This window comes from Triticum aestivum, chromosome 7A (genome assembly GCF_018294505.1).
Source record: "Triticum aestivum cultivar Chinese Spring chromosome 7A, IWGSC CS RefSeq v2.1, whole genome shotgun sequence".
In the NCBI taxonomy this organism is placed as follows: domain Eukaryota; kingdom Viridiplantae; phylum Streptophyta; class Magnoliopsida; order Poales; family Poaceae; genus Triticum; species Triticum aestivum.
The window spans coordinates 195,340,390-195,363,021 of NC_057812.1; the positions used below are offsets into that span (position 1 = coordinate 195,340,390).

General features: G+C 44.3%; 2 protein-coding genes across 3 annotated transcripts; both read left to right on the forward strand.

Moving 5' to 3' along the window:
• Nucleotides 1–1,992: 1,992 nt before the first annotated feature.
• Nucleotides 1,993–8,029, forward strand: LOC123150442 (39S ribosomal protein L46, mitochondrial). 2 transcript variants are annotated; one of them, XM_044570294.1, is made up of 6 exons: nucleotides 1,993–2,283; nucleotides 2,389–2,454; nucleotides 3,375–3,449; nucleotides 7,042–7,171; nucleotides 7,331–7,453; nucleotides 7,604–8,029. In XM_044570294.1, exons 1-6 carry the CDS (start codon nucleotides 2,090–2,092, stop codon nucleotides 7,754–7,756), a joined length of 741 nt encoding a protein of 246 aa, XP_044426229.1. In that variant the 5' UTR covers nucleotides 1,993–2,089; the 3' UTR covers nucleotides 7,757–8,029. The 2 variants fall into 2 exon arrangements, with proteins under 2 accessions (XP_044426229.1, XP_044426230.1); XM_044570295.1 differs by having other exon boundaries at nucleotides 1,994–2,283; nucleotides 7,607–8,029.
• Nucleotides 8,030–8,317: 288 nt separating this feature from the next.
• LOC123150441 (uncharacterized membrane protein At3g27390) lies at nucleotides 8,318–13,403 on the forward strand. Its single transcript, XM_044570293.1, has 10 exons — nucleotides 8,318–8,630; nucleotides 8,766–8,874; nucleotides 10,455–10,647; nucleotides 10,943–11,079; nucleotides 11,195–11,483; nucleotides 11,575–11,681; nucleotides 11,839–12,013; nucleotides 12,111–12,306; nucleotides 12,395–12,635; nucleotides 12,735–13,403. The coding sequence occupies exons 1-10, from the start codon at nucleotides 8,537–8,539 to the stop codon at nucleotides 12,964–12,966; spliced, it is 1,773 nt and encodes a 590-aa protein (XP_044426228.1). The 5' UTR covers nucleotides 8,318–8,536; the 3' UTR covers nucleotides 12,967–13,403.
• Nucleotides 13,404–22,632: the final 9,229 nt, after the last annotated feature.

Genomic DNA, 22,632 nt, shown 5'->3' on the forward strand with positions numbered 1-22,632 from the left:
AATCACAGGCTCATTAAACAATAAGCATTGACGACCCCTCCCACTCGACCTCCACATTCTTTGTTTTAACACCACATCCTCTCTTTCCATGGCCACTTCTGTGGATTGCAGAACTAGATGTGTGTGTCGTTGGTGCCCATCTCCACGTTGAACACAAGCCGCCCGTTCCAACCTCTCAGGATGTTGTCCGAGTTATCCACCGATTACTCTGTCGGTTTGACCCACAATGAAATGAAAAACCGCATGCACTAAACTCGAAATACACAAAAGGTTTAACTAATCAGCTTAAGTAGCATCATGATCATGATTATACTGGAATAGGTAACACCTTTTGACAACTCACATGGCTCGCCCTCATATTTAAGGAGAGAGATCAAATGGTAAAACAAAAAACCATATGAATGACTCAATGCAAAGTACAAGTGATTTGCATATTTGAACGGTAACAAAAGTGTACCAGATGCCCATATACATGCTTCAAAAAATGAACGATATGCATAACAATTTAATCAAACATTAAAACCGAAGCAATCAATTCTAATAAAATTACTCATCAACCTTGGTTATTATGTGGTTTTTACCTCACTCAAAACAACACCAGGTTGCAGGTTGATCAAACTAACTACAGTTTCACAAATCGGAAACCATGGACCACTTAGAAAACATAAAGGAAATGAGAAATATTAAGAAATTTTAGGTGCTTATACACGGGATATTTAGTCATTTTCAAATAGAAAATGTTTGTAAAAAAGATGTGCAAATAAATGGATGCACCCCGTATATATAACAATGAAAATTATATCCACACAATAGGTGCTAAGAGATAATAAATAGTGAGAATGTAATGAAACAAATAATGATCTTACAAGATTGAAATATATAAAAATTATCCATTTCACCAGATCTATCAGTAGAAATATATGTCTTGGATAGAAATAACGATCTTTATCCATTACCCTAAAGTCGTGGTTTAGATAATCATGTAAAGACAACAATGATGCCGAGTCATAGTCATGCTTGGATCCAACGTGTGGTGAGTAACAAAGTCAAAGTAGACCCAAAAAATAAACTCGATGAACCTAACATTTTCCACAATGACAAATGTTGAATAGGTTTGCTATTTAAGGAGGCTAAAATAAGCTTCAATAGACAAACAACAAAGATAGAGCACTGAAATATAATCATAGTTAGCAAGCATAGCATCATTAACATCCAACTTTCTGAATTCACTGTAGCAATGGTGGGTAAAAAAGAAGGAACAAAATGGAGTACACTATATTTTAGTACAACACTTTTTTTGCGACAATTTGAAGTGCCCTAAATACCTAAATCCCAGAAAATGAATATACTTTCATACGAAATCCCTAAAAAAATCTAGTAAATACCATCCCTAAAAAATCTAGTAAATACAGTGTACAATTATTTATTTAATCCACTCTCATCTAATGGGCTTATTTGAGTGACTATTTCTCTTTCTTTTCATGTTTGTTGTTGTTGATGACATTTTCTAGTTGGAGGCAAGGATAAACACTACTACTAGAGACCCCCATGCCACATACAGAAGAAAAGGAGGATGTGGCAATATGCTTACAATGTCTATATGCCAACTATTTTTTTAAAGTAATTTAATCTTTCAATATACATCATGGATACTTAGACAGTTTATAGGGGATTTTTTTAATCTTGGGGTCCGAAATTTAAATTTATTTTTAGGGAAGAGGATTTAGTACTGATTTAAATAACGCCGCCAATAGCATATGCTCTAGCCATGTCAAAGAAAAAAACCATACTCTAACATTCTGAGTGATGTATCGCTAAATAAAATCAGTGTAATAATATATCCCGCAAAAAAAAATTCAGTGTAATAATATAGCTTCACTATAGCGGATTTGAAGAGTTGTGCCCCTTGGATGGAATTAATCAGGCGTGTACCAAATCAAATGCGAAATGATGCGGCCCGTGGAGGAGAGCACAAGGCCGGCCCACGAGCCGGGTTTAAGCAGGGTTCTTCACTGGCTCCTTCCTCCCACCCCTTCTTGCGGCGCGACCCGAACCCCGACCCCAACGCCCCCACCTCCCATCCCACACGATGCTGCCGCGATCGCCGGCGAGCCTCCACCTCAGGTCGCTCCGGTGGCCGCGAGGCTTCAGCTCCTCCTCGGTCCCAGCGGCGGCCGCGAAGGAAGGGGCCGACGGGAAGATCGTGGCGTCGGTGGTGTTCGAGCGCCTACCCGTCGTCATCCCCAAGATCCACCCCGTCGTCTACGCCTTCCAAGAATTCTCGTACTCCAGATCCGCCAGTCCCTCCTCTAGTTTTGCAGCGTCTTCTGTTTTCTCGTTGGGCTGATGTCGTCCTCCGTGCGGGATTTGGTTTTTTCCCCTTGCTAGGTTCCGGTGGAGGCAACAGTACAGGCGGCAGTACCCCGACGATGTCCTAGGCAAGGCGGACGCGAGGTGACATTTCGCCCTTGCGCTTTGCGATTTCTTTGTGCGTGTTTATTGTTGCGTCGGCCATTTCTCGCTTATGGATTTGAAGTGTAGATATAATGGGTTAAATGCATTATTGGGTATGAGTAGCATATTTTATTTGATGTGCCTGTGGCTGTGGACAGTTTACGATTTGTGTATCCTGGTACAAGAGTCTTGTATCATTGGAAATTTCAAGGAGAGGGGAATAATTATTCTTGTTTCGTGTGCAAAAGGAACAACACGGGTTATGCGTCTTTTACAATTAGTATTTACAACTACAAGGTGAACATGGGGAGCAATTGGAAGTTGATAAGTGGAGTAGTTTGTACAAGCAATGCCAATAGTTGTGATTTCTTAATGAGTTAACAATGCTTGACCCAAAACTGGCAAAAAAACACTCCCTCTGTCTCATATTAATTGACGCTCAAACGGATGTATCTAGCACTGAAATACGTCTGGATGCATCCGTTTGAGCGTCAATTACAATGGGGCGGATGAAGTAGATAGAATCCCACGTGTTAACCTAGGATTATATGCCTTGAATCAGTTAGCAGCCTGCCAATGGTCAAGTTAGAGCCATGAAATAGAACTTTGCACACAAATGGAACACTCTGTCTGTTCACATAGATCTGTGATGGTTCTTAAAAGTAGCAACAGTAAAGGATTTGGGTCCCATTCCATGCTAATGAAGCATGATTTTGGCAGAATCCCCATGATCAGAAATTGTACCTACTGTCAAAGTTATCTGCTCCATAACATAGATTATGCATGACACAAACACAATAGGCTTTTGTGAATATACAACGACTTCAATGCGGCAGTGGAATATGTGCAGACAGGCTTTGATTCAATTCTTTTCTTTTCAGTTGCCATTATGTAGTACATGAAATTGTTTATGTGTGCAGGGGCAAGGGTGATTATCAGATAGACTATGTGCCTGCTCCAAGAATCACAGAAGCCGACAAAGCAAATGACAGGAAGTAAGTTTCCAACTTCCATTCCTGTCACTTCATTTCATAACTTAGCTTGCTTGGGTGCAACTTTCTTGTGGTTATTGTCAATGTCAGTTACATTCTTGTTATGCAAGCATGTGCTATATTGCACACTGTACTGAACGTTTCTAATCATAGATATGTATGTGATTTAGTACATATCATTAATGCTTAGTCTGTTTTGCCCTTCGAGCATGCACTGTATTCTAAGGTTGTAGCTCCAGATTCTCATTCTCTGCACCTTCTATACCCTTACCAGGTTCTCTTTGCTTATTTCTTTTGTTTCTCACCTTAAGCCTAATGAACTATTTGTTCTAAAGGCCGAAACTACAGTATCATGTTAGTGATATTCTCTTATCATCATTTTCTTTTTTGGCTACTGATAGTGTTCCACGCCTTACCTGCATGGATGCTTGAGCCTATGTGACCCTGTATCGGCTACCATTGCATGTACTTTCCTGGGGTACAAATACATCCACATGACCCTATTTCTCTCCATTTCTTACTCTCCTCAGTTGCATGAATGCGCATTCATGTATCTGTAACTCCTAAAGTAACACAAATAACGCGTGCCCGGTTATGATCTCTTACTCTCCTCAGTTGCATGAATGGACATTCATTTTGACTTGCATGCTATCAGAGCTGATTTCAGCTTAATTGTCATTCTCTTCACCACCCTTCTTTCTCTCCCCATCCCATTCTATTTATGCTATCAATGTTGCTAGCATCAAAACACATGTACCCATCTCCTGTGATCTCTGAGCTTCCAACTAATTTTACTGGTGCTAGTTTTCTTAGTTGCGCTGCAAATATGCTCCCAGGGATAATGTCCTAGGCACTTTTGCACTTTTGCCAATATCAATTGGGCGTGCCCAGTGCTGAAAGCTCTCATACAATGTGGGGTCTGGGGAAGGGAATTTCTAGACAGCCTTACCCTTGCATGATAATTCTGCAAGAAGGCTGGTTCGAATCCAGGACCTCCAGGTCACAAGTGGAGATGCTGTACCACTGCGCCAGGCCCGCCCTTCGCCAATATATTAAATGGCAAAAGTATAATAATTGCATCGTCCTTTGTTGGCCACTTGGCTCGATCTCTGCCTATATCTTTCACGTAATGTAAAGCTTGATATGATAGCCATTAGTCCATTAGCCAAGAAAATGTGCATAACATTATATTTTTCAAGACAGCAATAAGAGGTACACTATAAATCTTGAGGCTGAGTGATAAGATAGGGAGTGTGGAAGATCTGCAACGCGAATCACTATTGTATTAACTATATATATGTACAAGTACAGGGGTATACAAAACTTACAAATGAAGCTAACAACTAAACCTATTCTAATGCATGACAATTGTGAAGGGGAGTGCAGCAAGCCATGTCACCTAGCATGCCTGTGATACATGCTACGTATGAACATGTCCGTGCCTAGACACACAAGTGAAGGTAGCACGTAGACCTATCCTAATGCATGACATGGAGGGAAGTGCAGCAAGCCAAGTCATCCAACACGCATGTTACGTATGTAGTGTATGAACATGGCCATCTACTGTTCATGGGTTGTCTGTGTCACATGCACGCTGTGACTCACCTCCACAACCTTTGTGAATTAGGATAGATCTAGTTGAGCTTTGCTTGTAAGCTTACTATATAACCCACCAGTTCATTGTAGCTAAATGTCCTGGTCAGCCTAGCTGTATCTACGCCTATGATGGATTAAGGTACTTGTGCAATTCAGAAAATATTCAAACGCTTCACAGGCATTAGTAGATGTATATGTAAGAGTACATGCAAAACTATGCAAATTGACCTGTACATTGTTTTGTACAAAGAAGACAAAAATTGCTGCTACAGTGAAATCTTTTTTTTCCTTTTTACAGCACTGTACAAGTCAGTTTGTACAATTTTTTGCATGTTCTTTACATTTATACGACTACTACTGTGAACTGTTTTGAATATTACAAGTACTTTGATCATCATAGGCTTAGATACACCTGTGTACCAGATTCCCTTTGATTTTAGCCAAATGTCCTGGTCAATCTAGGTGTGTCTACAGTTCTACACCTATGATGGGATGAAGGCATATTAAAAGACAGGAAAAATAAGCTTTTTTTAAAGAGTGCCACCATCCTATCCTTCTTGGGTGTCCAGATTCAAAGAGGTGTTTTCTCTGCTGGCACATAGGGTTAAACCTGGCCTAGAGGATTGTTGCTATTGTTTCCTCTATAGCCTAGGCCTAAAGCTTTGGGATTTCACCCCCCCCCCCCTCCCCTCTCATTTTCTTATTATGTAAAGTGTGCTTTGGTTTGTTGGCCTTTAATATATGTCAGTAGGAGTATGGGATAGTAAATCATGGTGATACAGCATTGTCAGGCCAAATCAGCTTTGATGCACTGTTCACCATCACTATATATGCTTATGAATAACTCGGTGATTAGTCTGACAATTCTTCCTACACACTTAGCTAGTCTTCCCTTCTTAGAAGGCTGGAAGTTTCAGGGGTGACCCCACAGATTTTGTTTCTGCCAATGCCACAGGCTGTCGGCCTTCCCAAGCTTCATCGAGTTGTACTCACTTTCATGTGACATGTTCCTTGAGTAAAGCACCTTGATGAAGGTTGGCAATGCCGGCTGCTTGGCTAGCACCATTTTACTTGTGGCAATGTGTCCTTGGATGTGAGTGTGCCAATGTAACTCATCCTTGTTGCTGTGAGAGTAGTTCTCCTTAATTGTTTTGGCAGACACATCAATATTCGTATTATATCCGAGATCTCAACGGAGACCAAGGTAGCCAAGAAAGGATTATTTGGTCATATTGTTGCCATTTGGATTTGGGTAAGATGGGCAAGTGTCTTTGGCATGAGGCTTGAAGCATGTTTACCAAGCGTAACTAAGAAAAGCTGGTGATGGAGTGGGAGTGGTATAGTCGGCCTTTGCCCATAGTTGAGAAAACAGGAAAGCTGGAATCTACTCTGATCCCATGAAAGCCAAAGCTGAACACAACACACATTTTCCCCATTAATCTGATATATGCATTCATGCATTGAGGATTACGCGTATGTATTTGTTACATAGGTGAATATGTGGGATATGAGACTGTTGTGTGTCCACACAAGCTCAGGCCTCCACACCCATGCAGTTAAGAGTGTGTAGAGTATCACTAATATCTCTCCTTGATTGAAGTGGAACTTGGGCCACATGTTCAGACTGGAATCAGAGTACTTATGTCTAAGATGTCAGCAAACTGTGACCTTTCAATGGGCTCAACTCCACCCATTGCTGTTCTTTCTGCTGTGCAAACCGATACTATCCTGTCCATATCACCAGCAGTTACAAAGATATGCACGGTCGTCATAATTTTATCTTTAGTATTCCTGGACAACTCTTTGGTGTTCTACTCATTCCTAGCCCGAAGATGGTAGATATACCTCATACAGCAGTATCTTATTTGATATTGTGTGTTACCTGCAAAACACTCGTCATGTCCTGAAACTCTTATTTGATATTGTGAACTAACTTTCATGATAATGCTGCTCTGTGAGTATAACACTGTAAACTTATGCTATCCAATGTTTTCTGTAGGTCACTACAACGAGCTCTGGATAATAAGATATATCTTCTCCTGTATGGCAAAACTTTTGGGGCTCCTGATGGCAAACCTGTTTGGCATTTCCCAGAAAAAGTGTACGAAAATGAAGACTCTTTGCGTTTGGTATGCACTTCCGGAAAAAGGCTTCAAATTTTTATTAGATGATCCGTGCTGTAGTTCACTTCCAGTTTATTTGCTTATATTATTTGACAGGTTTCTGGTAGTTTAAAATTGTAGTTTCATAGTACCATGTTCATTCATATTTTGTGTGTTTGATTTCAGTGTGCCGAGTCAGCCCTAAAATCTGTTCTCGGCGGACTTGACAATACATATTTTGTTGGCAACGCTCCAATGGCTCACATGGTAACTGAACAAAAAGAGGATTCCAGTGTTTCACCATTCAAGGTATTTCTTGGTTCACCATTTTTTTTCTTCTAGTACTAGAATACGCATAGGACTTAAAAGAAGACTTGTTTGCATTTTGTCAAGCAATCGACATATTAGTTTTGACGCAGTGTCACCCGATGGTCTCTTAATCCTGTTATATGCATCTAGCAGCGGTTCTTCTTCAAGTCGCAAGTGATCGGCACCACGCATTTGGACATCAGGAGGTGCGAAGACCACGCGTGGGTGACCAAAGCTGAGTTGCTGGAATATTTTCCGGAGCACAAGGATCTCTTGAATAAGATGATCATTCACGTAAGATAGATAGCTCTAATCTGTCGAGGGCGGCGACGAAGCCGAGGCCATCTGAACATGGAGCGCTGCTTGACCTGTGTACCGGTTTCCAGCCACCATCTGGGCCGCCAGCGTTTGTCGAAAGAACGAAACCCCAGAATTTGTTGTTGGCATTTTTAGACTAAAAAAATGCACGCTAGCTTAAGCTTTACTACAGGCTCTTCCCCCGTCACATGCTATACCTGTTATTTTTTTGTGGGGAAATAATTGATGGGGTGCCTGTCTGCTGTCCCTATTTCCTGACGTTTTGTGGCCGGCCAACTTACCCAACGCAAAGGCGCTTGAATTGAAGTGTAATGTCTATTTTCAAATTTCCGCAGTTCTGAAACCCCAGAATTGAACGTGTATTGTTTGACTTTGACCTATCTTCATTTCTATCTTCACAACATGGACCAAGAAGAGACAAAGGAAGACAATCTTGTTGATGCGTGTGGCTCCAAAGTGGCACAAGTCGTAGGAATTTTCCGTTGTGCGTTGAAACTCTTGAGATCTGCTGCAGGGAAACAGGTGTGGTCGCCATGGCCCTTCGAGTAAAAAATTGTGCGTGCGCTGGAGAGCGCCCCATGCAGAGCAGCACGTGTCGCGCCACGGCAGCTCTACAGCACGCCGCTCGGGACTCTCACCTGCCGACAGGGACCCTCCGGCGTCTTCCTTTTCCTTCTCCTTCCCTTTGTCTGGGTTTCAAGCTCTCTGTTTCGTTCTCGTCAGGCTCAGGGCAGGAGGAAGCAACAGGTTGGCCGCCGCTGATCCATGAACGTCCCGGTGGGCTTCCTCGCCAAGCTCTGGAGCCTCGCATCATTCCTGCCATTCTTCGTCCTCCTCCTGCTGCTCGGCTCCGCCAAAGGTAACCTGCCATCCCCGCCTCTCCCTCGACCCCAATGCCGGAGACCGCTATTGCTGCCCAAAGCATGGAGTATTTTGTGTTCATGGTACCCAGCTTCATGATGGCTGAGAAAGTGTGCGTGTTGCCTTTTTGCAGCTCTTCTGATCGGCCCGGTCGCCGCGGCCATCGTTTTCCTCGGCGATTCAGCCGTCATCGTCGGCCTGTGGCCTGCACACTTCGTCTGGACCTACTGCTGCGTGCTAGCGTATGCCGACTTACTTTCCCCACATTTTTCATTCGGGTTTTTATTTTTTGCAGTTCGGTTACCTCCCTGCATCATGATGAACCATGTGTAAGGTAGTGAAATAAACTGAGGCCCAGTTCTTTTGGCCGATTCTCCCAGAGTCTTGAGAATCGACCCTTCATCCAGCTTTTCCTAGAATCTTGTACCCATATTTTTTTACAATCTGGGCCTGAAGATGATGCAGTGGCAAGCTGTGGTGTAGCAGCATGCAACGTTTCGTTTTTCTCTAGACAACGTGGACCGCCTAATTAATCCAGGCCATTAGTTCCTGGAGCACATGGGTGGGGGTGTGGTGCATGTGCTTCGAGTGTGTCTTCATCCTCCTCTGCCCTCCTAAGATTTATGTCTCCTTAAGTGCTCATCGTTTTTGTCCTTCCCCTTCAATGCTTGTACAGGATATCCGTGGAGACGGGCAGCGGGAGATCGAAGGCGTACTCATCAGTACCTGTTCCCAATGGAGCTCCTTCTTAGTCGACCGCGGCCACGAAGAGGACACCGATTGTGAGCACGGCGCTCAACTCCATCATGCTGCAATTCCTTGCGAGGTGCTGGAATCCTCTCATCAAAGGTGTGCTCGCTTGTATCGGCAAGGAGGATCTGTGCAAGTTAAAAGTTAAAAGTGTTAGGAACAACAACCGCATTTTCCCCATGGCTCTCATTAGGATAGATCCAACCAACAGCCGCAATTCTAGGAAAGTAGCCGAAGCTATAGGGCACCCCCCATGTCCATCATCATGGTTCTTGGATCTATCCTAAAAATGGGAACCATGCAGAAAATGCGGTTGTTGTTCCCTATCACTTTTAACTTGAACAGATCCTCCATGCCGGTACCAACAAACGCACCTTTGATGACAAAGAGGATTCCAGTACCCCGCAAGTGCAGCATGATGGAGTTGAAGTAACGCCGTGTTCACAACTGGTGTCCTCTTCATGGAAGAAGGAGCTCCATTGCGAGCAGGTACTGGCGAGTATGCCTTTGATCGCCCACGGCCCATCTCCACGGATGTCCTGTACAAGCATTGAAGGGGAAGGGAAATCGATGAGCACTTGAGGAAACTAAATCTTAGGAGGAGAAGAAGAGGATGAACACATGAGTAGCACATACCTTGCTCCCACACTATCCCTTCCCCTTCCGGCCCCAGGCCTCGCTGCGCTGTTTTGGTGTGTGGCTGCAGCGCTTGGTCCAGACCGGGCATTTTATACACGTGCCACAACCCGATGTGCTCGGTTCAGGAATTAATGGCCTGGATTAGGCTGAAACCGTTTTGTATTGTTCATCGCATATGGGCACCCAGGCGGTCTATGTTTTCTAGAGAAAACCGTTACATGCTGCTATGCCACACTTTGCCACTACATCTTCAGTTTTTGTCATCATGCCACCCCCCCCACCACCACCACACACACACACATTTTTCTCTTTAATGCCTGCACGCCTAAACAAATTTAAATTCCTAAACGAGTTAAAATTTTCTGGATAAGTTTGAGTGAAACGTTGTGTTGGTCGTATGTGATCAAACTATTCTGCAAACTCTGGTTTGCAGCACGAAGCGAATTGGGCCGGTTCTGAAGATCCTTGCCGTGGTATTCCTGCCACTGCCATTGCTCCTATTGCCGGTGCTTGGCATTGTAGGGAGCCTTCTGGTTGGTATCGGTTATGGAGTTTTCACTCCCCTCATGGCGACTTTTGAGGCTGTTGGCGAGGGCGTCGCGGACAAGCTCTCTCATTGCTTTTTGGTACGTACATGCTGCTGAAACTTGGAGTGCGTATTTGGTTAAGTTTTCTGGATGTACTCCCCCGACTCCAAAAAGAGGACACACGTTTTTCGAGATTTAATTTTGACCATCAACGTTATACCAGTGGACACAAATTTGATGGTATAATTTTTGTAGCACAAACCCACATTTTATTGGTTAAATTCATGGCCAAATTTTGAATTTTGAAAAGTGTGTGTGCCTTCTTTTTGGAGTCTGAGGGGGTACTACAAATCAAAATAATGCGTCCAATTAACGGAGTAATGCTATGTCACAGGATGGTACTGCTAGCACAATAAGGGGAGCTTGTATGGTGGTGCGTGATGTTACCGACTTCTGCTTCCACTCATACTTCTCCTTCATGGACGAGCTTTCCGAGAAAATGGGGGATGACGAAGCACCTATTGACATCAAGTATATAACATGTTACATATTCATGTCGTCAAAATGGAGAATCAGACCCTAATTATGCACTCACCTTGAAACAACCTCTAGTACTAATACATTATGCTTGTTTCTACGATTGAAGGTTGTCTTATCTACCGCGGAGCTTCCTCGTTGCGCTGGTTGCCGTTCCTCTGGATGTATTGATGATTACTGGGGTGGCATTGTGGAAAAGCCCCTGCATGTTGTTGAAAGGATGGCAAAGACTCTGCGAGGATCTAGTTGGGAGGGAAGGGCCTTTTCTAGAGACTGTTTGTGTCCCTTTCGCTGGTTTGGCCATTATATTGTGGCCGCTTGCTGTCGTTGCAGGAGTGATTGCATCATTCCTTAGCAGCTTCTTCTTTGGCCTCCATGCTGGATTGGTTGCTTATCAGGTCGTTTATTGTTTCTTCCAATAGAAAATAATGGTGAGTCTCTTTCGACTCACTTGAACCACTACTTATACATGTCTGTAATCGTGTGCAGGAGGCTTCATTTCAAATGGGGCTATCATACATGATCTCTGCAGTAGCATTGTATGATGAATACACAAATGATCTTCTTTATTTGAGAGAAGGTTCTTGTTTGCCAAGGTGTGATTTAGCAGTTATTTTTACTGCGATTATGGCTTCATATGCTAGAAGTCTGTTAGTACTTATTTGCATGACCTTTTTCTATGCATAGCAATATTTTTAGAAGATCATGCATAGCAATTATTTTACTTGGCAGTAAACTAGTTCCAATAGACAGGCCCAAGTACCGGAAAGCGGGTTCTGCGAAGTATGAGACCGGCCGCGACAAAGATGAGCACAACGTTACAGCTGCATCTGCAGAGAAGCAACATCAAGGCCAGCGTAAGCATAGGAGGGTTCTACACCGGTCAAAGACATTCATGGAAACTATCCAACGACTAAGACCCATTCAAGTACATGAACATTTTGTCGTCTTCAATGATCTATACGATTATATCTCTGCTCTAACAGCTAAGATTAACCATTCTCTCGACGACTGAACTTGCACAGATATGGGATTGGCTCTTCCGATCTTGCGAGATAAATGGGAGGATATTACTGAGCGAGGGACTGATAAGTTCTGAAGATATAGAGGAATTTATAGCCAAAGGAAAGGGAAAGAAGCTGAGCATAAAACTACCTGCCTGGTGCATCCTTCACTGTCTGATACGATCCGCGAAACACGACACGCATGGTTTGCTCATATGTATGCATGATCCCCTGGCAGCCTTAGCATAACATTAAGCAATTTAAAACTTCATGGTTCATGGTTACCATTTCCTTGTTGGTTGCAGCTGATGACGTTGAGGTGACCAACTTCAATTGGCCAAAGGACAAGGTGTTCGACTGGATGCTTGGACCGCTGCTGGTTCTGAAGGAGCAGATGAAGAAACTGGAGCTCACCGAAGACGAGGAGCTGTGCTTGCAGAAGCTCATCATGACGAACGCGAACGAAAAACCGTCGGATTGGGAGGACTGCGGTTTCCCGTCAAGCGACGGCGTGAAGAGAGCTCAGCTACAGGCGATCATCAGAAGGTGTCTTTTTCTATACACCCTTCCAACTTTGCCACAGTCAACTCCCAAATATAAATTTGAAACAGCTACAGAATCAGTAACATATTCATCAATCAACAGGTTGCAAGGGATCGTGGCCAATATGTCCCGGATACCGAGCTTCAGGAGACGGTTCATGAGCCTGGCCAGGGCACTGTACCTGGAGGCGATCGACGCGGGCACCATCGACGGGTCGCGGAAGGTGGAGCGCAAGGTTAAGGCTGACATCGCCTCCGAGGAACTTCAGAGCAGAGATGTCGGAGATACGAAGGGTTCATCGAATGGGACGTCTGTGGACGTTGACATGGTCTGATGATGTTGTGCTGTGCAAACATATTTTTTGCAGAACTCTCTACCTGCTGCGATGTGCATTAGTTGTTTTATTAGACGTTGGTACACGGATCACGCAACGCGTGAACACGATGGATGGCTGTGCCTGCTGGGCTCAGATTGCCCTGTTTCTTTTTATTTTGTCTGCGGGTTCGGGGTAGAAATGGTGAAAGCTGAGAGCGAGTGAATGTGCCTTCGCCGTTGGGTAACCAAGCGAGGTTTGTTTCATTTTGATATGGGCTCCCTATGTCTGTTTTTTTTAGTATACGTTTTTTATGGTAATATGTATCTCATTTATATCATAAGAATTACTCCCTCCATTCTTTTATATAAGGTGTATTTGTATATTTAAAAGTCAAACGAGTACATGTTCGATCAAGTTTTTAGAAAAATATATCAATATCCACAATACGAAATTTAGATTATTTGATCCATTAGGAAAAGTAGTTACATATTTTATCTACTAGGTATTGCAGATGTTGTTATTTTATTCTATAACATTGGTCAAACTTTAAAATGATTGACTTGCATGAAAACCAATACACCTTATATTCTGGAACAGAGAGAGTATAATACAAGACCGTTTCTTTTTGTCTGCATATAAGATTTGATCAAAGTCAAACTTTTTGAACTTTGACTAAGTTTATAGAAAAAATATCAAAATTCACAATATGAAATCAATATTGTTAGATGCATCATGAAATTAATTTTCATATCATATAGATTTAGTATTGTAGATGTTGATATTTTTTCCTACAAAATTAGTCAAACTTTATAAAGTTTGACTTTGACCAAATCTAATATGCAGACTAAAAAGAAACGGAGGGAGTAGAACACTATCCTTTGCACAAAGAAACAACGGCCAAGAAGTAAAATTACAAACAAGACCAAAAAAAAACCTTGGAACTTGATTCCAACGTCCGTCACCTGCCTCTGGCACCACCACAGAAGCCACAGAAGGAAAAAATGACGGATCACCTCCATATCCAAGCTCGACACGGCTTCATCACTGATATGCTGCTTTGCGAACCTTAAAGATGACTCACCAAAGGCGAAACCATTACTGTTGAATGAATCAGACCGGGACAACACCCCAGACACGCTATCGAACTTCAGATCTAGCACCCCCATATGAGTAAGACGTCGGAGGAGGAAACTGTGACGCCCCCGATTCAATCGTACACTAATCATGCACGCAAATGTGTACGATCAAGATCAGGGACTCACGGGAAGATATCACAACACAACTCTACAAATAAAATAAGTCATACAAGCATCATAATACAAGCCAGGGGCCTCGAGGGCTCGAATACAAGTGCTCGATCATAGACGAGTCAGCGGAAGCAACAATATCTGAGTACAGACATAAGTTAAACAAGTTGCCATAAGATGGCTAGCACAAACTGAGATACAGATCGAAAGAGGCGCAGGCCTCCTGCCTGGGATCCTCCTAAACTACTCCAGGTCGTCGTCAGCGGGCAGCACGTAGTAGTAGGCACCTCCGGTGTAGTAGGGGTCGTCGTCGACGGTGGCGTCTGGCTCCTGGACTCCAGCATCTGGTTGCGACAACCAGAAAGAAAGGAAAAGGGGAGAAAAGGGGGAGAAAGCAACCGTGAGTACTCATCCAAAGTACTCGCAAGCAAGGAACTACACTACATATGCATGGGTATATGTGTAAAGGGCCATATCAGTGGACTGAACTGCAGCATGCCAGAATAAGAGGGGGATAGCTAGTCTTATCGAAGACTACGCTTCTGGCAGCCTCCGTCTTGCAGCATGTAGAAGAGAGTAGATGGAAGTCCTCCAAGTAGCATCTCCAAGTAACATCTCGAGTAGCATAATCCTACCCGGCGATCCTCTCCTCGTCGCCCTGCGGAAAAGCGATCACCGGGTTGTATCTGGCACTTGGAAGGGTGTGTTTTATTAAGTATCCGGTTCTAGTTGTCATAAGGTCAAGGTACAACTCCAAGTCGTCCTGTTACCGAAGATCACGGCTATTCGAATAGATTAACTTCCCTGCAGGGGTGCACCACATAGCCCAACACGCTCGATCCCATTTGGCCGGACACACTTTCCTGGGTCATGCCCGGCCTCGGAAGATCAACACGTCGCAGCCCCACCTAGGCTCAACAGAGAGGCCAGCACGCCGGTCTAAACCTAAGCGCGCAGGGGTCTGGGCCCATCGCCCTGAGCACACCTGCACGTTGCGTACGCGGCCGGTGAGCAGACCTAGCAACCTCCATTACAAAGGAAGTTGCGTTAACGCAGTCCAACCCGGCGCGCGCCGCTCCGTCGCTGACGTCTGAAGTGCTTCGGCTGATACCACGACGTCGGGATACCCATAACTACTCCCACGTAGATGGTTAGTGCGTATAGGCTCGTAGCCAGACTCAGATCAAATACCAAGATCTCGTTAAGCGTGTTAAGTATCCGCGAACGCCGAACAGGGCCAGGCCCACCTGTCTCCTAGGTGGTCTCAACCTGCCCTGCCGCTCCGCCACAAAGTAACAGTCGGGGGCCGTCGGGAACCCAGGCCCACCACTACCTGGATGGAGCCACCTGCCCCTTCAGCCCCCAACTCCGAATAGTATCACAGGTAATGTAACAGTGTAAAGTACATAGTATATGCCCGTGATCACCTCCCGAAGTGATCACAGCCCAGTAGTATAGCATGGCAGACTGACAAGAATGTAGGGCCAATGATGATAAACTAGCATCCTATACTAAGCATATAGGATTGCAGGTAAGGTATCAACAGATGTAGCGACAATGTCAGGCTATGCATCAGAATAGGGTTAACGGAAAGCAGTAACATGCTACACTACTCTAATGCAAGCAGTATAGAAAGAATAGGCGATATCTGGTGATCAAGGGGGGGGGCTTGCCTGGTTGCTCTGGCAAGAGAGAGGGGTCGTCAACTCTGTAGTCGAACTCGGTGGCATCAGCGTCGGTCTCGTAGTCTACCGGAGAGAAGAGGGGGAAGAAATAATGAATACAGAGCAAACAAAGCATCACAAAATATAACAAGGCAATACGCGGTGTTCGGTGTGCCCTAACGCGGTAGTAGGTGATACCGATGAAGGGGGGAAAACATCCGGGAAAGTATTCCCGGTGTTTCGTGTTTTCGGGCAGAGGAGCCGGAGGGGGAAAGTTGCGGGTTCGATAGGTTAGGGGGGTGTGGTGGACGAACGGACTGCGTATCCGGAATCGTCTCGTCGTTCTGAGCAACTTTCATGTTGAAAATAATTTTAATCCGAGTCACGGATTAAAAGATATGATTTTCTAAAGATTATATTAATTTCTGGAATTTAATTAATTATTTAATTAATTCGAAAAATGGATTTATGACATCAGCATGATGTCATGCTGACGTCAGCAGTCAACAGAGTTGACTTGGTCAACCCTGACATGTGGGTCCAGTGGGACCCACCTATCATTCTCTATTTAAATTAATTAGGGTTTAGGTTAATCTAATTACAGTTTAATTAAACTTAACTAGTTAATTAATTTAATTAACCCGGATTAATTAACTTAATTAATTAATTAATTAATTAATAATTTTATTAAATCATTTTAATTTCATTAATTATATTTTTTTTTATTATTTATTTATTATTTTTTTTATTTTTATTTATTTTATTTTTTTTGCGTTCTGGGGGTGGGGCCCCCATGTCATTGGCCCAGGGGCCTATGCGGGTCGGGCGATGGGGCGCTCGAGGTGCCCGACCCGGGCGAGGGCCAGCGGCCACAGAGGGGCGCCGGGCGCCGGAGATGGCACCGGCGAGGCCACATCGGGGCATCACCGGGGCTAGGCAGCGCGGTGGAGGGTGCACGGGACGCAGGGGGAGGCAGGGCATGAGCGGGTGGAGTTGGCCGCCAGTGGCCAGAGTGGGGCGGAGGAGGATGGGCGGCGGTGAGCGCGGGCGCGCGCGTCGGGCGTGGCCGGCGCGGCGAGGGCGGCCCGGAGCGTGAGCTCCGGTACGCGGGCGCTGCAGGGGGGGGGAAGGACGACGCCGGCGACAGAGAAAGAGAAGAGGCCGGGGGCCTCACCGGCGATCGTGGGGACTAGGCAGTGGGCTCGGGGAGGAGTCGGGGAAGCGAGATCCGGCGACGGCGAGGTAGCTTCGGGCGGCGTCGGGCGATGGCGGTGGTTGGCGATGGGGACGGGGCGCCGAGCGGCTTCGGGTCGGGCAGCGCCGCGTGGAAGGAGAGGGCGCGCGGGGTCGAGGTGGTGGCGGTCGGCGGGGCGCGGACGACGACGAGCTGCGACGCGGCGACGGGGGCGTCAGCTGCCGTCGGGGGGAAGAGGCGAGGGCGGAGGGGGGGTCGCGCCGGGGCGGCGGGCGTTCAAGCCCGATCCCGATTGGATCGGGGAGAGGGAGAGTGGGGGCGCGAGTGGGGGGGGAGTGGGGTTAGGGTTTGGGTAGTGGGGGGGATATGGCGGCGGGGTGGGCCGGTTAGGGCCAGGTGGGCTGGTTGGGCCCGGCCAGCTGGGCCACAGATGGCCCAGTGGGGGGGGGGGGTCTGCCTTTTTTTTTTAATTTTTAGTTAGATTTGTCTTTTCCTTTTCTGTTTTATTTTAGTTGCACTTTATTTTTGGTTTAGCAAAATATAAAAATAGCCCCAAAAATAGTGTGTCAAAATAATCCACTGTTCTAAGAAGTTTTACCTCAGAATAAAAATAGTTTAGTATTTGGTAAAATATATTAGGAGTATAAATAATTGTTTTGATGTTGTTTTAATCACTTTAGGGTATTTAAATATCTTATAAAGATGTTGTTACTCCATCAATAATATCCATGATTTATTTGTCACATTAAGAACAATTTAGATTTGAGTTATGAAAACTTTAATTGTTTGACTTGATTTTAAATTTGAATTTGAATCGTTTTTGAACCATCGCGAGATTAACAACAACAACCGAGGTGACGTGGCATCATTAGCGTGGAATTACTGTAGCCTGAATGTCCGGGCGTCACAATTCTCCTCCACTACAAGAAATCTCGTCCCGAGATTTAAGCGGTGGAGTAAGGGGGGAAAGGTGTTGGTAGCGAAAAACCTAACGAGTCTGCTCGGTCTTGGCTTCCCTTTCGAAGAGGTTGATCCCTTTCGTTGATGTCTTCATTTCTTTGCTTCAGGTCATCATGGTGAAGTCGGCATCCTTTTCTTTGGGAACTCCAACGTACTTATGAATAGGTAAGGTGCAGCTTCTACAACGATAGGATTTTATAAGGGAAAATCTTCTGGGGGTTTCCCAAGTATGAACATATGAGTATCTCTCGAGCTGAACAAACGAAACACATCGAGAGCAAAGTAAGACGGTGCAATAAGAATTTTCAAGCGGATAGGCAATCGTTCATTGCCTGGAACAAAGTGTGAATGGGGTTCAGGGCAACAGGAATAAGTATTGTGTCCGATACAGAATAGATCAACAGGCGGGTGGCCCGTGAATTACATAGAAAGTCAAGCACGAGGGATAACTTGGGCAACAGGGGTGTACAGGAGAGTCAGGTTTCGATCCTGTGGAACTGTGGGTTATGGGCCCACCATGTGGTTGAAAGTAGGAAGGGGGCCGACATTTTGCACGGTCATGATAGCAAGGAGTGTCAAAGGGTAGCCTGTCAGATATGTCGGCAACAACATCGATACCAAGGGCGAGGGACGAAGAGAACCATTTTCCTGCTCGTTGAACGAGGCGGACCAATAGGCAAGGTTCCCGTCCATCGGTGGTTACCGGAATGTCATCAACAATAGTAACAAGGTCTTACTGACAGAGTTGTACATCGAGGTGTTTGCGCAAGCAGTGGATTATTACTGCTTATATCATATAGATCATAGAAAAGGTTTAAACAAACCAATGGAAGGAAATATGATCATCAGATTAAACAGAACAATGGAAAGGAAAATATGTTTAAACACATATTTCGAGGGTATATCCTTCCCAAGGACAAGCATAGCAAGATATCCATGACAGGATATAAAGTAGAAAACCATTTAGGTAAGGGGGAAGGAATCTCATGATATTACTCATACAACGGTGTTAGAATAATTGATAATTAAAATATAGCATCGTGCTTCAAATGTTCCTGTTGAAAATCGAAGTACCACAAACATGCTTCGAGATAGCATTACATGGTCTTCAAGCAAGTTAAGGCTTTGGAAACAAAAAGGGTCCATCAGGAAGAACTTATAAAATAAGTCTTACAATTTCCTCATGGGTGAATGGATAACCTTGCTGAAAAGGAATCTATAATGATAGGTCCTCCAGTCGGGGGGGGGGGGTGCTAGGCATGACATCATGTTACCGGGTCATCAAAGGATCAACATCATAACTCTTGGAAAGTTGTCCCAACCATCATATCCGACCAAGATTCAGATCCGATTGGTGTCATGATACCTCAGACTCAGGATGTCCGAGAAGAAAAGCTGCGGCACATATCAACGAAATGACATTGTAAGATTCTCGGGAAATGAACTATGAAGTGATTTCCGTTATCAAGAGTTCATCATTAACCCAAGGAGAGGACAAGGAGGTGTCTGGTGAACTCAACGGCAATTCACCGAGATTCCCAAAAGATGGATTTCCACAATTATGTGAACAAAGAAATAACATTTGTCAAATCAGATAATATAATGAGGTATACTCAAGGAAAACATACACAATTAAACATTGGTTGAAGGGTGCGCCCGAAATGTGGATTGGGTTGCACGACCAATGTCAGAATGGTGATTCAATAATCAATAGCCTAAGAATGAACTTTCGACCATTAACTTCAAAGAAATAGGGTTGCTAGAAGGAAAGAATCCAAACGACACCGTTCACTTGTTGGAATTAACACAGGGACCAAGAAATGAACGAAGATGGCAAGAAGCATTTTGATATCAAGAATCCTTAAGAGGTGGTGAAATTCCCACCACATTCTTGACAAAAAGAGATGGTAATACTTCCGAGGTAAGGAAGATCAAATGCTGGGTAGCAAGGAACTCAAGGTATAATACAAAGCACGATCATGTTTGTGTTGGAGGTAAGGCAATAAAGTGACCGATGATAAGACAAATCATCGTGGGCAAGGATGGTATTTCTCATCATGAATTCGATTGATATCCTGGAAGAGCTCATAAAGGTTGATGATGATCACGGCACATTTGTCGAGAGATTTCAGGAAGACGTAATCAATCAGCGACGACACCAAGTCAAATGAATGGTGAAGCGAAAGGTTATTGGAACCAAGGGTACGACACAAACTCGTAATCAAGTTTGATGTTCAAGGTGAAACGATATGACGAGGAAGATCGATGCAAGATTAGCTCATCGTCGAAATTTGTGCTCCGGAAAAGGACCAGGTAGCACAGTTAAAATCTGCACGACAAGGATATAGCCAAACAGGCTAGAAATGGCGTGATCGGTTACAAACTCGTACTTAAAGAAGATTATCAAGCGTCGTTGAACCGTAATGCAGACTCGGTTCGGTTATCGGTGTCTTTGAGTGTTTAATAACTCTGAGCCCGTGAAAAATTGGAATCAATGAGAATGTAGCACTTGATGAAGAACTCATAAGAAGTTATGCAGTTCCGTGATAATCTTGAGATACCAGAGTTTAATACTCAATGGTAGAGCAAAGTAAAGGTTGGACAGGTGCAATGAACTGCAGAAGACAGGTACTTCAACTTGTCCAAGAAATGGTATTTAAAAGGAGAACATGGCCGGAACCACGATTGCAAAAGGCCAGATCCCAGATATAAGTTGAACTTATACCAAGGGAATAATTAATTTAAGAGAAGCTTTTAATGATAAGATCTACATCGTGTCCATGGGCATGAACACAAGGTTCAAGGTCGACTCCCACTTCTCCAATGTATAATCTTTCATTCACTTCTCACGTTCGATGAAGCTGTAGTGTTGAAATTTTATCTGGCAAAATACCAGAAGAGTATGACTCGTGAAAACTTTCGAGTTCACACATATTAAGGAAGGCATAGGTTCAACCCATCGGGACATCTTAGAACATATACCACAAGTTTCAAAAGTAAATACACAAGCTCGAAAGCAAAGCATGGTTGAGAAAAGCAGAGGATACAATTTACCAAAGGCATTATGTATCCGAGGAAAGGCTCACAAGGTTATTGAATATGAAGGGCGTTGTCAGATAAATCCAACAAAGGATCTGGTGGTCCACAAGGGATCTGACGTGAGCATCGGTACTCAACTAGAGGAAGAAGATTGCAAGGAGATCAGATTATAGAAACAACTGACTAACTCAATTGTCAAATGCAAAGGAATTATGATTTCCAAATCAAGGGATCAGAAGCAATGCTCTGAGTAGGGATGGATAAGTTGAATAGCCTTAGGGTACAATCAATGACAATTGGATTGGTCGAGAACCAATTCCAGTTAAAAGAATGGAAGCTCAGTCGGAAAGGTAATTTATAAGGATCAATGATGATTGCGTGTATTCGCAGAATATTGAGTCAACAGACTCAAAATGGTAATGACAAGGAATGTCATTAAGACTACGAGACTTATGGGATTAACCATAATGCAAGCAAGCAAGAATTTCAAGAGCCAAAGGCTCCAGAGGATTTTCGGAAGATCGAATATTATTTTGAAGACTTTCGTGAAACACATGAACAACTGGGGATAAGCGGTTACTCGACAAGTGCGAGAATTATCCATAGGGGTATTCAGGTGACAAGGAATTGCAAGACAGTAGGCACAAGATATTCTCGGATCAATAGAGAGAATTTCGGGGTATCTTGTAATAACAAGATCAACTGAGAATAAAAGTAAGAACGTCAAGTGTATGTATTTATCCATAGGGATAATTCGATGGTAGGGAATTGCAAAGGCAACGGGCACAAAGTCTCAAAAGAGTTTCGGCGAGTAACTTCGAAATCTTCTGGTGTAGCCGGCGATCACCTGGACTGAAGGGGCTCTCCGGGAGAAAGTATTTTCGAGAACCTAAAGTCAGATTTTAGTAAAAATCGTTTAACCCGAATAGAAGAGATGTCAGAGTCCCAGAGCATAGGTCGAGGAATAAAAGATCCTACTACCACCCAATGGCGACGTGGGCCCGTAAGGCACACAGCCAAGTTAGTAAAAGTTTTGCAATGACTAGACTCAACTTCGGCCAAGGAGTTGGAAAGGGGGATTCCTACAGGCAGTCGGCTCTGATACCAACTTGTGACGCCCCCGATTCAATCGTACACTAATCATGCACGCAAATGTGTACGATCAAGATCAGGGACTCACGGGAAGATATCACAACACAACTCTACAAATAAAATAAGTCATACAAGCATCATAATACAAGCCAGGGGCCTCGAGGGCTCGAATACAAGTGCTCGATCATAGACGAGTCAGCGGAAGCAACAATATCTGAGTACAGACATAAGTTAAACAAGTTGCCATAAGATGGCTAGCACAAACTGAGATACAGATCGAAAGAGGCGCAGGCCTCCTGCCTGGGATCCTCCTAAACTACTCCAGGTCGTCGTCAGCGGGCAGCACGTAGTAGTAGGCACCTCCGGTGTAGTAGGGGTCGTCGTCGACGGTGGCGTCTGGCTCCTGGACTCCAGCATCTGGTTGCGACAACCAGAAAGAAAGGAAAGGGGAAAAAGGGGGGAGAAAGCAACCGTGAGTACTCATCCA

Coding starts and splice junctions, on each gene's coding strand:
- LOC123150442 (XM_044570294.1), top strand. CDS start 2,090: ATGCTGCCGCGATCGCCGGCGAGCCTCCACCTCAGGTCGCTCCGGTGG. Junction 2,455..3,374: donor CTAGGCAAGGCGGACGCGAG/GTGACATTTCGC, acceptor TTATGTGTGCAG/GGGCAAGGGTGATTATCAGA. Junction 7,172..7,330: donor ATGAAGACTCTTTGCGTTTG/GTATGCACTTCC, acceptor GTTTGATTTCAG/TGTGCCGAGTCAGCCCTAAA.
- LOC123150441 (XM_044570293.1), top strand. CDS start 8,537: ATGAACGTCCCGGTGGGCTTCCTCGCCAAGCTCTGGAGCCTCGCATCA. Junction 11,080..11,194: donor GAAGCACCTATTGACATCAA/GTATATAACATG, acceptor CTACGATTGAAG/GTTGTCTTATCTACCGCGGA. Junction 11,484..11,574: donor CTGGATTGGTTGCTTATCAG/GTCGTTTATTGT, acceptor AATCGTGTGCAG/GAGGCTTCATTTCAAATGGG.